Consider the following 15,799-nt stretch of genomic DNA (forward strand, 5'->3'; position numbering starts at 1 on the left):
TCAGGTCTATATTAATAGCACTCATACTATAATACAGGTTTACCTAAAACTCATCATAAAGGACATCATAAAAAAGGGCAACCTCAAAACCCTCATTTAAACCATGCGGTGACAATGTATTCAACGTGTAAATCCAGTACATTTCTCGCTGTGCAAGTTTCTTAGCCAGATCTCCTTCCCTATAACCTAGGGTTACGTGCTCTATGGCTAAAAATTTCAAATGATTAGGGTCTGATTGATGTACATCCAAAAAGTGTTTAGGTACAGAATGGTTAGTTTATTTTTAATACTCCTCACATGCTCCTGAATGCGTAGTTTGAGCATTCTTTTTGTTTTTCCTATAAATCTCAAACCGCAGGAGCATTATAGCAAATAAATCACCGACGTGGTTGTGCAGTTCATGAGACTATTAATAATATAGCTCTTATCAACGTTAGGATTTAAAAAAGTTTTGTTGCTCTTATTCATATACCTACATATATTACAGTGATTACACTTTATGCTCCCTTTCGAGCTCAGAAAAGTAGTAGTAGTGGAAGGGATACTTGTATTCTCTTTCAACATGCTAGGAGCTAGCATGTCTTTGAGATTACGGCTCTTCCTGAAAATGATATCAGGTTTATCAGATAGAATATCACTGAGAACAGGGTCTCTTTTAAGAATGTTCCAATGTTTTGAGAACACTGATTTAATTTTACTTTCTCCATTGCTATAGTTAGTAATGAAGGAGACTCCATCTTTGTTCTTTCTCTGTTCTTTCTTAGTGTAATTTAACAACAGTGATCGATCTACGTTATCAACTTTGTTAAGGGCTCCTGCGAGTAAACTTTTTGGATACCCTCTTTCCAAAAATCTATCTTGATATATCGCCAATTGTTCATTGCATACTAAAGGATCACTACAATTTCTCTTAATTCGACTGTATTGTGAAAACGGTATGTTCGTCTTCCATTTGCGTAGATGACAGCTTTTGAAATGCAAATAACTGTTCGCATCCACTTCCTTAAAAAAGTTTTTTGTAGTGACCCTACCATTATCTTGCATTAAAATGAGGTTCAAAAATTCCACTTGTAAGGGATCAGATTTTGCGGTAAATCTTAAATTGAGGTCCTTATTATCAAGATCCCTTAAAATTTTTTCCAAAGATTCAGTACTTCCTTCCCATACCATGACTGTCATCAATATATCTTTTATAAAATTTTATATTGCTCTTGAACTTCTCAGATTGATCTATAGATCTTTCCTCCCATTGTCCCAAAAATAAATTAGCATAGCTGTGCCACAGATCTGTAAATAAAATTGGTCTAGGAATTTAAAATAATTATGAGTCAAGATATATTATAGAGTGATAATATATATATATATATATATATATATATAATATATATATAATTACTCCAAACTTAATAGAAATAACTATTTTTTCAAAAAGTCAATATATGAGCTGTGTCAAACACGATTAAAACAATTTGAATTGTTAATGTAGAGAAAACACAGTGCCGCAGAACAACAATTGACAAAAAAAAGATGCTGATTAAAACTTTAATATCAATAACCCAACATTGCATCCAGAAATTGCTTCAAATTCAGTTTATATAACTAACCGTATAGTCCATTCACTTTGCAAAATCAGTAATTGCTAATTAAGGTTTCTTAATTTTAACTGATTAGATCAGACTACTCCACAATAGATAAGAGTTAAAAATAATTGCAAAATGACAAACCTGCTTATATCTTTTTGAGCATTGCTTTAAATTTATAAATTTGATCAAAGGACTGAATGACTTTCACATAGTGGGAGAAAACGGTGTAAATGTCGCCAGATCTCACTGTGCAAATATATACGTATCAGATTCTTAAGCATAGAAAATTCTATTTATAATCTTTATAGATATATATTTATTTTTGGAGTGTTCTTATTTAATGAACCTGGTTAAAGCCACTTGTACGTAATCTTTGGTTTTGTGTGAAATAACCACCGGGTTCCCCTACTTGACCTATATATATATCTATTCTTTCTCTACTTTTGTCTTTTCTTTCCTAAGCTGAGCCTTACATTAGATATGTCTGACACATCTGGTGTATCATTTATGATATTTTGTAATATGGTAATTGCTATCAACCCTTGAGGTTGATATTCTACTTTAAAGTCTGTTGGATTCTTAGAGATCCCTGAACCCAGAGACAAAGTACACATTTGTAACTTGATGAAGTTTATGCAACTGACCTAGGCACATGCTTCTAGACCCACCTGCACATTTCATGATTGGTACCAAAGCCGTGTTGTCACACCCTGACCCCAAATTCACCAGTAGAATAACTTCCTGAAAGTTGCCATTTGGCCAGTACATTTGCTAAAAAGTAAAATTTGTTATCGTTTTGATCATAGATACCTGACTGACCCAGTGAGTTGATCCTTATACAAATCTCTATTTTGCATTGGATTCTGTAACTACTACTATAAATGGAATTAATTTATGAATTGGTGAAAAAGAAAATACCGTTCTTTTTGTCCACCTTTTGTGTGGACAAATATCTTTAGTAAACATTTTCGGTTGATATTCTGCTTTAATGTGAATCTTGAAGAGCTCACTGTTTTTGACCTTTTGCATTCAAAAGATAGAAGTGACTTTTTTAGCTGTGAATTTAAACCTTTCACATTCAGACATTTTAACCTTTATAGATTTGGCTATCGTGTAGATATACTAAAAAACTGGGCTGCCTGATGGGGGTATTCCCATGGATTGCATTGTGGTAAACAAATATGATCTAACAGGTACACAAATAATAACCATTTATAACATACAAACCAGTATAAACAAACTGCCATTGAATGATAAATATTCTATAGCACTCTTAAGAGACATCTTGGCAACCCTCTTTATAATATTGTAAAGAGAGTATGTTAGGGGAAATCTGATCTCCTAGAAATGTGGGATCACTTATAAAATCTGACTGGGAAAAGTCATATGAACTTTTCTTCTTGGACCTTTAAGCCCAAAACTGATGATGCAGCTTTGGTAAAACATCAACTAAATTCACAGCCTCTGTGTTTTTTGTTTCTGGAACTATTCACTTTTATTTCTTGAGGTTGTCTCCTGTATTTGTCTGAGTTTTATTATAATGAAGATACCTTTTACTGGCGGTGGTAGTCCTATTTCCAACGGTTACAATACCAATGGAGATAACACTGACACCATAATCCCAACACTGTAAATACTGACACGTAGAAAACACCTAATAGTGTAAATAACATGGAGAAAATTCTGGCAGGCTAAATACATACCTGGTGGAAATGGCAACAGTGCGATTGCGGACAGTGGAAATGCTGCAGTCACACTGCTGGCATTAAAACGGCAATGTGAGCAGGTCCGGTGGCTGGTGGATCCAGTCACACAGCAATGTTGGTCAGAGGGTTGTAGTCTTGTGGGAACTGTGTAAAGGTTGGTAATGGAGTAATCTAAAAAGTTTAAGAGGGTGGTTGAGAAATATTCTATTCTTGCCTGAAGAGAACACTTGAAGGTTTGAAGACTGGAGGAAAGTCTTATTGTGCGAGGAAGGGAATTCCACAAGTGGGTCTAGCCCGAAAAAAGTCCTGTTACCAAAAATGGGGGGATTTGATGAGCGTGAAATAGAAACGCATATCTTATGCTGTACGGAGGTGTTAAGTTGGGAAATATTTTGGACAGGTGAGGAGTATGCTGGTGCAGGTTTGTTAATGCCCTTTTATGTTCGTTGAAGTAATTTTATATTTGGTAAAAAAAAAATAGGCAAACAATGTAGAGACTGACAAAGTGGCTCAGCAGAGGAAGGATTTGCAAGGAAAATCAATCTGGCTGCATGTACAAAATAGATAGGGGTGAGAGTCTGACTTGGGGAAGACCAGTAAGGAGAGAGTTGCAATAGTCAATGCAGGAGATAAGTGCATGAATTAAAGCTTTTTCAGTGTTTAGTGTGAGATATGTGCCTATCCTAGAAATGTTTTTTAGATGTATGCAGCATGATTAAAATATAAAATCAATGTGGGGGGGGGGGGGGGGTAGTTCTGAGTCGGGGATCAGACCTAGGCAGCGAGATTGCAGGGTGGGATTTATGGTCATATTGTCAACAGAAACAAGTGTCAGCTTGGTAACTTCTGTTGGTGGGTGGGAATATTAACTCTGTCTTTTAAAGATTGAGTTTGAGTTAGTGAGAGGACAGCCACAATGAAATGGCAGAAATACAGTGAGTAACACCAGACACAGATGGAGGGAGATCCCAATACTATAGATAAATTTGAGTATCATTCACATAGAGATGATCCAAAGAAGCTTATTATTTTTTGAAGAGAAGTCTTGTAGATTGAGAACAGCAGAGGACCTACTATTGAGCCTTTTGCTTCTCCAACTGATAAGGTAAGCAGTGCAGAGGTGGATCCAAAGAAATTAAAACTGAAAGAGCGATTAGATAAGTAGGATGAGAACTAGGATAAGACAGTGTCTTGAAGACCTTGAGATTGTAGCGTTTGTATAAGACAGTGGTCAACCGTGTCAAATGTAGCAGAGAGATCCAGGAGAATTAGAAGAGTAATGGTCTTTAGTTTTAGCTGTGATCAAATCACTGACAATCTTAGTCAATGCAGTCTCTGTGATAGGTTGATTGCAGAAAGAAAGCATGTGAGGGGAATGTAGGCAATTTTCTTTAGAAGCTTGGTGGGAGATGGGACGGTTATTTGAGAGGGGGTTTGGGTGAGAATTTTGTTTTTTAGAATAGGTGTAATCACTGAGTGCTTGAATAGTGATGAAAAGATACCAGTAAAGGGAGAGATATTACATATTTTAGTTTTAGGTGGCATGACCACAGGAGTCGGTGATCTACCAACTTGTGAAGGAGTAGGATCAAAAGGACAGAAGTTATAGTAGGAAGATAAGAGACTAGATCCTGTATCTTTCTGGCATCAACTGAAGAGAGGTTGTAAGGGGGTGCTGAAAAGGAATTGAGCCAATTGCTAGTTGAGGAAGAGGGATACCATTTCTAATCTGATTTTCTAAATCTTGTCCTTTGAAGTAGGAAGCATGATCCAGGGCAATGATAATAGTCAGAGGGTTGGGGTGGGAAGGTTGAGAAGAGATTTAAATGTGTTCAAGGGCATTTGGGGTTAGTAGCTTGAGCAGAGATGAGTGATTGGAAGTATGTTTGTTTAGCACTGTCCAGAGCATTACTATAGGAGTGGTAAATGTGAGGAAATCATTAGAAGTACGAGATTCACACCTATGACGCTCTGCTGTACGAGAGTGTTTTTGAAGATTTCGTATTTTAGTGTGCTACGGCTGACATCGAAGTCGACGTGGAGTATGAAGAGTTGCTGGAGTCACTTGATCAAGGGCTGTTGCTAGGGTATGGTGAAAATGAGGTGCTGCCATACCGGGGGAGAAGAATGTAGAGAAATTGGAAGAGAAGGTGTTTGAGAGAGGTGGAAAACTGTTGAAAATGAATGCAGTTAAGATTTTCTGCGTGTATTAGGAGGCTTAGTAGGGTTTATCAATAGAGAGGTTAAAGTACTGCGGGTGAGCGTGGATCTTATAAGGCGATGATCCGAGAGGGGGAAGGAGTGTTAAGAAAATCAGAAACTGAGCATAGTCTAGAGAAAACAAGATCAAGGCAGTGGCTATCACGATGAGGAGAGGATTCAATCCACTGGGAGAGGCTGAGGGAGGAGGTTAGAGAGGGCAGTTTGTAAGCGGCATTGGAGTGTGAACTGCCAATGGGGATATTTAAATCGGCCATGCAGAGAAATGTTCAAAACATTATTGTGTGGTCCAGGGGCTATAGATCACAGCAACATGCATTGAGAATGGATTAAAAATCCAAATAGCATGGTAAAAATGTGAATGATGCACTCCACTGTTTTGTTTTTTGTTTGGATTCCCCCCCACCCACTTATTGAGTAAGGACATTGTCTGATGTGGCAAACGGTGTGTAGAAGGTTATTTTCTTTCTTTTTTTATTTGCAGCATTATCCGTCAACTTGTGTGTGTGGCTTGGTTGTTGGCTTGGATCATTCTGCAAAACTAGTAGATTCTAACCACAAACATATAGACATGTATGTAAATGCATTGTCCTTTCAGCCCCCTTTTGATGAACATAGCTTTACATGGCCAAAACAGCTGTAAAAGAATATCGAGAACCCTTTTTTAGATTAATTTGTATATTCCTGCATTATGACCTTCAATGTTATATCATTCCATGATGTTAGCAATTCCAAATTAAAACCGCTCTTGGTGCTGTGCAACTAAGTGGACATGATAGAACAATTAATAATTGTAACATTTTTTGCAAACATGCAGATGCAATAGTACTCAAGCTCTGTTCAATTGTTGGGTTTTTTTGTTTGTTTTTATGATTAAAGGGATAGAAATGGGATGAGGGAACATAATATCCAATAGACAAAAGAATCTAATTAAACGACGCTACTGTACTTTTATTATGTGTTAGATTCTTTGTTTATAGTCATTGTGTCAAGTGGCTCACATCTGTTAAAGTGGATCTTCCATCTAAACACAACTATACATTAACCAGATCTCGGAAGAGATGATCTATAAACGTGTTACATTTTGCTGTGTTATTCTGAATTCAACTTTTTATGTCTGCATGACATTAGCCATATTCTAGGTAGGTATGAAACATTGAGTTTGTATATTCCATTCACTGTGCTCATGAGAAATTCTGTGACTTCAAACTCCAGGAAGTCTACTAACTTTCAACAACGATTCATGGCACAAGATCGTCGACTCACATTAATGACTAATTTAGACGATGCTTGTGGCAAAAGAGGGGGCGGTACCATTTTAATGTTGGGTTTTTTTTATTTTATTTTTTCTCTTTGAAAATATGCAATAACCAAAATACAACTAAGCTTTTCTCAGGTGTGGATATTGTTGTAAAACACTTTAAGCTCCAGCTCACATTTAGAATGTTCTGATACAGATCAGAATTCAAGGCATCTGCAATTATTGAGTGGATTATCCAGGTGTTCTTTGGTAATGTCACTTTCAGATCGCAGTACTTTCTTCATTGGTTCCCCTCATTGCACACAACTCCATTTCAGTGTTCCCGTATGGTTACTTCATGGACACAAATTGACTTTTACTCTGGGGATCTTTGTAACCTCATGGTGTATAGTACACCTTACTCTTGAAGTTATTTTATTGGAAGCCCTCTTCTGGGAAGTCTAATAGTGACACTTGCACCATTTCTACACATACTTCACCCAATGAAGAGAGAAATTATTTTTTTTGATCTGCAATCCATGGAACCCATTATATGGTTCAATTTATCCATTATCTGTGGTTTTTTAAGGAAATGGGCAAGATATGCATCTGTTCTCCCAATACTTGGCTGCCCGCAGTATATATTTTATGTATGTGTATATTCTATATAGTACTTGGCTCCTGAAATTTGTCTAGGTTTTCTTCAACCATTGAATACAGTGACAGTATAATATTGCAGCGCAGGTGTGTGTTAGCTATAGAATGTACAGTTATACCTTCCTGATATTTCTAGTTTGACATACCACATACACTCCTTCACAGACATTTAGTGTCAGACGCCGTCCCCGCTGGCCGGGGACGAACGTCTTCCTTCTCCCAGGCGCTCCGTTGCTAGACAACGGAGACACCACTTCTGGGGATCAATAGGCGCATGCGTGACGGCGGTCAGCGTGTCTGACCGTCACCCCTGCTGTCCACCAATGAACTTCCTTGTCTCCCTATTTAAAGATGGCTCTGACACGATTAGGGTGCCAGAGCAACTAGTTATCTAGCCTCCAGCGTCCCATGTTCCTGTATACTCAGTTTGACTTCCTGTGTACCGACCCGGCTCCCATTGACCTTGTTTTGGATTACCTTTTGCCTTATACCACACTCTCTGGATTGACCCTTGGCTTGCTGACTATTCTTTGGCTCCTGATTCTGTACCTTGTTTGCCCGCACGTTGCCAGACCACAGCCTGTACGACTACGATTCTCATCACTGCATCGCGGATAGCTTCCTGGGAGAGCCGCAAAATCCAAACTTCCTTGCGGGGGTCCCTGGTGAAAACTGGCGGCGTGTTAGACTCTGCGCCTCCTTGTGTTGCAGTGTCAATATCCGCAGGTAGCTGTATTCTCATCGTGACATTTAGATGTCTATTGAGTATCCTATTATGCTATGTTCAAACGGCTAGATTTCAGAATTGTTCATTTTCTGAAAAGGCACAAAATACCGGTCTTATAATAGTGGTTTCATTGTGCTTTCTGACATATTGTCCCATAGTATATTGTAAGTATTTAGCACCACCATAAACATAGCCACATCTTGGTTAGAATGTGCTCTATATTGCACAAAGTTTCAGATGTGTGTCAGTCTTCTAGGCTGCACTTGTGTGCTAGACGGATGGCTGTTTATGGTTTTGGGTTGTAATCACACATATGATGAACAGTTAAACCCAGAAGCTGAAATTTTCATATAAAATATGAATGCACTGTTCAGGCTTTCCCTGACTTCTACGCATAAAGCATTACGCATTTCTTTACCCCACCACAAATGGCTAAATTCAACTCTGATGATATACTAAAAAAGATCTCATTTTCAAGGGCAAAAATTATGAAGTTTTAATGTTACGTTAGATATAACTGACTGTCTGATGCTGGAAATACGTTTATGGATCCACCAATATGCAGCCCATACAGAACCTTTCTGTTAACTGCAGTGTAAGATTGTGGAATCCGTCACAAATGCCCTGGCTTCTAAATTGCCTAAAAATTGTGACAGATGGTACCTGTTCTTCTCTGTTATAGTTTACAGTTCTCTTGCTCTTTCTTTTTTTTTTTTCTTAACTTTATTTAACCAACCATAATATACTTTGAAGGTTCACACCCTGTGAATAGCTATACCACTGATATTGCTGTACATCAAAACTTTCAAAAATGTACCCAACACCGCCAGTAGACATGTCTAGATTGCTTTGGAACCCACTGAAAACTAGACTAAACAGCCTGCTCTTGTAACACCCCCAATCATTATTTAATTTCTCCTATATCCTACATACTTTGATATTATACACTGGAATTGGTCCTGCAAATAAAGCTCATTTGAATTTGACTTTTTTTGTGGTTGCTACAAAATGTTAATGATGTGTGTCATATTGCAGGCCAGCAAAGTGCCTTTTTGCAAGTTTCACCTCGGAGATAGACCTATTCCTGTAACATTCAAGAGAGCCATTGCTGCACTTTCATTCTGGCAGAAGGTCAAACTTGCCTGGGGCCTATGCTCTTTATCGGATCCAATCAGGTACAGAAAACTGGTTTATCTATAAGCCTTCAGCCCTTGTTATATGTACGTGCTGTAGATCTATGTCAATGATCACATTTTTGTGTTCATTTATTCTTTTCTGTCAACTAATGATCGGATAGTCATTTGGAAATCTGACTTTATCCTTTGTATGCCGGCTTTTTGTTTCAGCGAGGATGACGTTGAGAAATGTAAACAGAAGGATTTGTTGGAGCAGATGATGGCAGAGATGATTGGTGAATTTCCTGACCTCCACCGTACCATAGTGTCTGAAAGAGATATTTATCTCACCTACATGTTAAAACAAGCAGCTCGAAGAACCGAACTACCTCGTGCCTCTGAATGTAATTACACATTTTTGGTGTTATCCTTCTGCCAATGTTAACTCGTAATGAGAAGTATAGCATCAATAGATTTAAATAATTATATGTATGGATGAATACATGTAACTGTCTTTCCTGAATGTATTTTGTCCCATTATACCCGATATTGTACATAAAGCAATGTGCAAAACAAAGACTTAAAAATTGTATCCAAATCCACAAGATGTTGTCCTTCCGTCTGTCACTGCTGCCTCATTTACTACTGTCTGCTTTTTCTTCCGACTTCGCCTGTCTGCCTTCCTACCCCTTTCTCTCCCCGTTTCTCAAATACCCCTCAGAAGTCCCCTCTGAGCCGCTGGCCTCAATCTGCATCTTCATTTTAGGTAAAGACCATGTGCACATGAGCCCCACATACAATTACTTCCTAAATGGGATCACACATCACGATTTGCAGAGACCTCCGATGCCAGGAGTTACTAATAAAAGCACCAGTGGTGAAAGGTTGAGAATCTCTGCAAATGGTTTTAGATCCTAAACAAGAAGTAGCTGATGTGCACACAATATAAAGATGCAGAATGTGGCAGAGGTATATTGGGAGATGGGAGGGGGTTCCCCAAAGCCAGTGGATCCCTGGACCACCTATTAGTAATATAATAAACCACTGCCCTCACTGTATGATAGTGCAGGAAGGGGCATTGTAATGTTAAAAAGCCTACAAACCATTCTTCTTAAAAACACCATTTATTGGTTTTATTTGTGCTAACAAACTACCCACCCATTCTTCACCTTTACCCAATCTACAGCACAGCTATTTCATACATGTTCTGCCATTTCTGTACTATAGTGTTATCAGAAATTACCCAGGATTAGTTTGAGCATTGTTTATAGCATGCCATGACTGGCATAGTGGTTTCTTTATTTTTTGGTATGTTCTTTCATTCTTGTTTTCAATATGCATATTAAGTATAACACATCTAGTAGTAAAAAATAAAATGGCAACTAAAAATGTAAACCTTGCTAAATATAATTGTACATTGTGCCCATTTCACACAGGGCTGAATGTAGGCTTAATGTCATATTTATCTTCTATGTAACTTGTTTTTAATTTTGATGTATGGTCCCACAGAGAAAATATTGACATGAAGGCTCCAAAACCTTAGTATTGTGTACTGGGTCATCATTTTCCCACCAGCGTGCAACCCGTGAATTGCCATTTAAAGAGTATATTATAGTATATTTTTATTTTTAAGTTGCTTTTGCTCAAGGTGACTGACTCTCATTTAAAAAATGAAGTTGTGGAATTTCTTTAAGAAGTCTAAATGCTTGGCCATGCCTATCATAGAAGCCAAGTCTGTCCAGATTGTGTTACTAATGTTCATGTAAACGTTTTATGTTTTGTCGCTTTTCCTTACTCAGCTGAGCCTAGAAAGAGTGTGCCATCCATAGTTGTTGGAGTGGTTGGTATGGGACATGTACCTGGCATCGAGATGAATTGGAACAGTGATGTAAATATCCAAGAAATCATGAGGTAACGATGTCCTCTTTATGATGCAGACCTATCAGCTAGAAATCTCTTTATGTATTCTTATAAAAACTGACTTTCAATTACAGTTGGGTTTTATATATGTATCCTCCATTATGCAGTCAACCAGTTATAAAGGCTGACTGTAAATATCTGTGTACCTATTATACATGATATAAGAAAACTTAACTTATATTAACAGTATTACAAAATGGAGCTTTCATCATTGTCTGGTTATTTTTGATGTGCTCTTTTTAAGGTGCGTTCAACTAGATTCAGAGCAACGTCATTTTCCATCTCCAGCCCCCAGTTCTGAAATGGGTGATCATTGAGCAACTTCTAGCCAATTGTAATTGGAATGCTCAGAACACAGTATTCCACAAGAGAAGCTTGCCTATATTGCATGTGGCAGTTTCATTATATAAGGAGGGCAGTGGAAGCTTAGAGTGGCAGGATCAGGTCATCCAACAACCCAGAATAGTAATGTGAGGTATCTGTCACACCTCTATATATGAAACCCTGTTCATACATCCAATTTGTTCAACGCCTCAATTTAACCCAACTGTCACTGATCTGGAAGCATATTCAGTGTTGGCTGCTTTGTGTTTTTCAGAGTACTCTCCTTTTGACAGTTCATAACATATCTTATTGGGCCAAAGGGAATTATGCTCAGGGCAAATTGCCACAGCTGTTCTAAAATTCATGTGAAGTAGTTGGGAAAAGTAGGTAAAGGTACAGCGGTAACTCGAACTGTACTGGAATCTCATTTCAAAACTGCAATATTAAGCCTCTCAACAGTAAGTCATGTCATTAGCCTCTTAATTTTGTCCATAATAAAATCCCAAACCTTTGCTTCTGAACGCCAGGCACTATGTTTTAAGAGGTTCACAGATGGGGGTCAAATATGCCCAAGAGGGGACAGTAAAGTGTTATCTTCCTGACTGGAAGTTCCTACAAATTGATTTAATCTTTTCTCCTTTTCTTTTGCAGTGTGCCTCCCCCCTCAACACTGAGTAAAGTGGTTACTTTTGCTGCCAAGGTGACCTTTTTTGGACTTGTAGGTTATGGTTGTTTTTGTGTTAGTAAAAGGACTGTCCGGTTTATCCTCTCCGTGCCAGCCACACAGTATTGCCTTCAAAGATTGAACAAGATGAGAATCTGGGACTATTAAATTTGGACCATGAGGATTCCGGAACTACAGAGCTAGTCGTGGTCTTTCTATAGTACTGGTTACACTGACTGTTCTGGGTTCACTTACGCATTACCTACATAAACTTGCAGTGTCACCTGAGTGCCACACTTTGTTCACTGTAATGGCACCACTGCAGGTCATGAAGAAATTGGCCTTGTTCTGTGATGACAGGAGGCTTGCACATAGGTTGTATCAAGTGTCTCAAACAGGCAAGAATGTAACATTCACAGGAATTGCATAAACAATTAAAAATGTATTAATCCCATTCACATAAAATAAATCACACCTTTTTTTGGTAATCTTTTTAACTATTTTTTTAGGAGTAGGTCAATAAAATGCTTATTATAAAGCAATGACTTTACCTCCAACCTGAAATATTTCATAAATAAACTACTTTTATGGTCCAACTGACTGCTTGTTAGCTCGCATAGCCACAGGTTTATTTTTTTGTTTTTTTACCCCGTATCAGTATGCCTTCTGTATCCAAAGATCTTGTTAGAGCCATGTAAGAGGGAGACAAGCACTCTGTTGTAAATGAGCTAGGGATGTCCACAGTTACACAAGTATTGGAAATGCTCCTTTCTAAGCAGTTCACCTTTCCTATACAATGAGTTTGTATAACTACTGGCACACAATGAATTGACTGTTCATTGTCCTTTAATAGACCTTTTAGTTTCTTTACCATCTTATGTCACCACCTCACTATAATTTTGTCCTTTTCAAGCACATACATACAACAAAAGGAACTTTTGCTACATGTTTGTTGGAGGTCATGCATATCTAAAGCTACCCACATACGTTAGTCTTTCCTAAATCACAAATTTGAATTCTAGATTGTATCACTTGCTTTGCATTTTCCCACCACGTGGCACACTGATTTTTTTTTCTTTTCTTTATATATAACTGATCCAGTTAGAAATGATCCCTCCCCCCTCACTCCCCATTACCTTCTTAAGACTTGCTGTGTACAATTATACAGCACACACAATTTGGACAAGGTGAAAAATATTTCCCTTAATGTCATTATCCCACAAAGTTGTATAACTTTGTGGGACATCTACATATATTTCAATCAAATCCATAAATTTCACTTGGGGATGAAAAAAAAATAGTTTCTCATGCACTATGTATCACTGACGTACATTTTTCTATTTCTAAATGAATATTGAGATTGTTAAAATTGCCTGTCTGAGTCCCTAATTATTTAAAGATTACTAAAAGATCATTGCTCCCTTGCTGCAGAAGTATAGTATGCCAGAGGAATACAAGTTTGTTGGGGGGGGAGGGGAGGGAGGAAAGGTACTAAATATTTAATCGCTTTTTTTAACGTAGACCGGATGATCTGTGTAACTATACAGACGACGTATTTTCCTTGGTTTCATTAATGTTCCCTCCTTAAACATTTCTTTCCCGGTGACTCACTACTGTCAAAGTACTCTTCCCATATGTGTTCTATTTCTTTTTAAATCCTCCGTTATACTTTCTGGGGTCCTACTAATTTTACTACTTGTTTGTAAAGTGAAGATACAAGTTGCTCTATTCTAAAATAGCATTTGGTAATTTTTTATAACTACCTGTGTTTTTATTTTGTTTTTCTTTTGTGCATGGAAATAATATTGCATTTTGTATTGTCTCAAACTAGCCTTTGTTGCATACCAAATATTTTAAAGGTACCTTTTTGGAGCTGTTACTAGCTAATTTTGAATATGTAACTTTTTGACATTTGCTTTTATGTGTCTCAGGAATTTCTAAACTCTGTGTGAATGAATTTATGCCTTGTCTAAATTGTCTGCTTTTTTATTTTTATTTTACATCCTAATAACTATTTACGTTTTTGGAGTTTCATTTGTATTGGTTTTCTCTCTTAATGATTGTGAACTCCAATTAACTCTTCTTTAGAAAGTATTTTATGAATATTAAACATCTTAAAGGTAATTTTATGTAAAGTTACATGCCTGACATGTATCATGTGTTGGGTACTGTTTTTGAGATCTAGCCACTTATATTCGTCTTTGTCACAGTGGTTTTTATAGGAAATAATTAGCACTTTAGTGGATCTAGTATACAGGTTCCACCCTGAGCCACCTAATTTTCCTGATGATCTTGGTGATTTAAACATCCCACATAGAAAGCTATTGGGGCCAGGTGTTTTAAACCGCAGTGATTTTTTTTTCCATACCCAGTTCAAATAGTTTTCCACATAGACTGTAATAATACATCTGATAAATGGCTAATGAAGGAAACTGGTAATCTTTTAAATATTCTTTGTTACCTCTATCTTATTTTGTCTGAAAAGAGCATGTTTACTACACAGCGTTTCTTCATTCTGTGAGTCCGCTAATTAATTTATAATGGCAAATTGCTCCTTAAGTCTTTTTCTTTTTTTTTTTTTATTTTCTAAACTGGAGCAAAATCCTCTAATTTGCATTCAATTTCCTATTCTAATCTTACTGTTTTATTTGAATAAAGGTGCCATAAATATATTGATTACAAATGTATCTAATTGTTTACCGGACAAGGTGTGGGCTTTTATTTTATTTTTTTTGTGTTGGCATATCGGTCGCTGTCTGGTTCAGCATGAAATCCTCTCCAGGGGGTAAATGTATGAAACTTCGATTTCTGCAGGTCGCTGGAAATCTGAGACTTTGCAGAGGAAATTTAAAGTGGTGATGACTTGTAAAGTTTGCCTTTACAAGTCATCGCACCAGGACTTAAAAATATTCTTTTGATCCTCCCCTGATGGTCAAAAGCAGTATATGCGTTATTCTCTGGTCACTAAGTTTATCTGATGGACTCTTGAGAGCATGCAGATCCATAGAAGCTCTTCCTCGTCTGGTGTGTGTCTGTGTGTGCGCGCGCTTTTGATGGGTTTTTCTTATTCCCCCTCTTTTTCTATTCCTTGTTTTAAAATGACACTGAAATGGTTTATAACACTTATTAAGCCTATACATATAGTGGCCCTGCTGTCCTTGAAATTGTAAAGCCATAACATTTTATTTGCCTGATTCTCATAACTGTACATTTGCTTTGTAGCATTTGTGTACTTCTTTGCAATAGCAGAGTGCCTTTTTAAGGTTTAGGGGAACATTGTGATTTATAGTATAAAAATAAAGAACTGCAACAGTGAGTCATTGTTTGCTGTAGTCTAATTTGTATTACTGTGAATGGAGACAATAAAGATCAATTTTATTTATAACATACCAACATATTCTGCATGTACATATAAATGTCACAAAATTGGAACTGTAGGTTCTATTCTCTGAAGAGTACACAATAATGGGACACAGGAAAATGATGTAACTGGTACAAGTGTGTGTTTTGAGCAATGCATTGGCAATATATGAGATAGTGAATGTACTGTCCACCAAGTTTGTATCTATCGGGGTACTTTTTAATAAGGTGCTTTACAGATAGCAGCACAAAAGGAGCTATTACATTGGAAAGGTAGAACAGA

At 37.3% G+C, this 15,799-nt stretch overlaps 1 protein-coding gene across 2 annotated transcripts in view; it reads left to right on the top strand.

The window, feature by feature from the left end:
- Positions 1-15,472, top strand: part of TRABD (TraB domain containing) — a 40,893-nt gene extending 25,421 nt beyond the window's left edge. For both annotated transcript variants that reach the window (XM_075208904.1, XM_075208905.1), the window contains exons 7-10: positions 9,169-9,308; positions 9,480-9,652; positions 11,048-11,159; positions 12,144-15,472. In XM_075208904.1, coding sequence (XP_075065005.1) covers positions 9,169-9,308; positions 9,480-9,652; positions 11,048-11,159; positions 12,144-12,324 — 606 coding nt within the window. In that variant the 3' untranslated portion in view covers positions 12,325-15,472. The remainder of the gene's footprint in view (positions 1-9,168; positions 9,309-9,479; positions 9,653-11,047; positions 11,160-12,143) is intronic.
- Positions 15,473-15,799: the final 327 nt, after the last annotated feature.

The sequence above is a fragment of the Mixophyes fleayi genome, chromosome 4, assembly GCF_038048845.1.
Source record: "Mixophyes fleayi isolate aMixFle1 chromosome 4, aMixFle1.hap1, whole genome shotgun sequence".
NCBI classification, from domain to species: Eukaryota; Metazoa; Chordata; class Amphibia; order Anura; family Limnodynastidae; genus Mixophyes; species Mixophyes fleayi.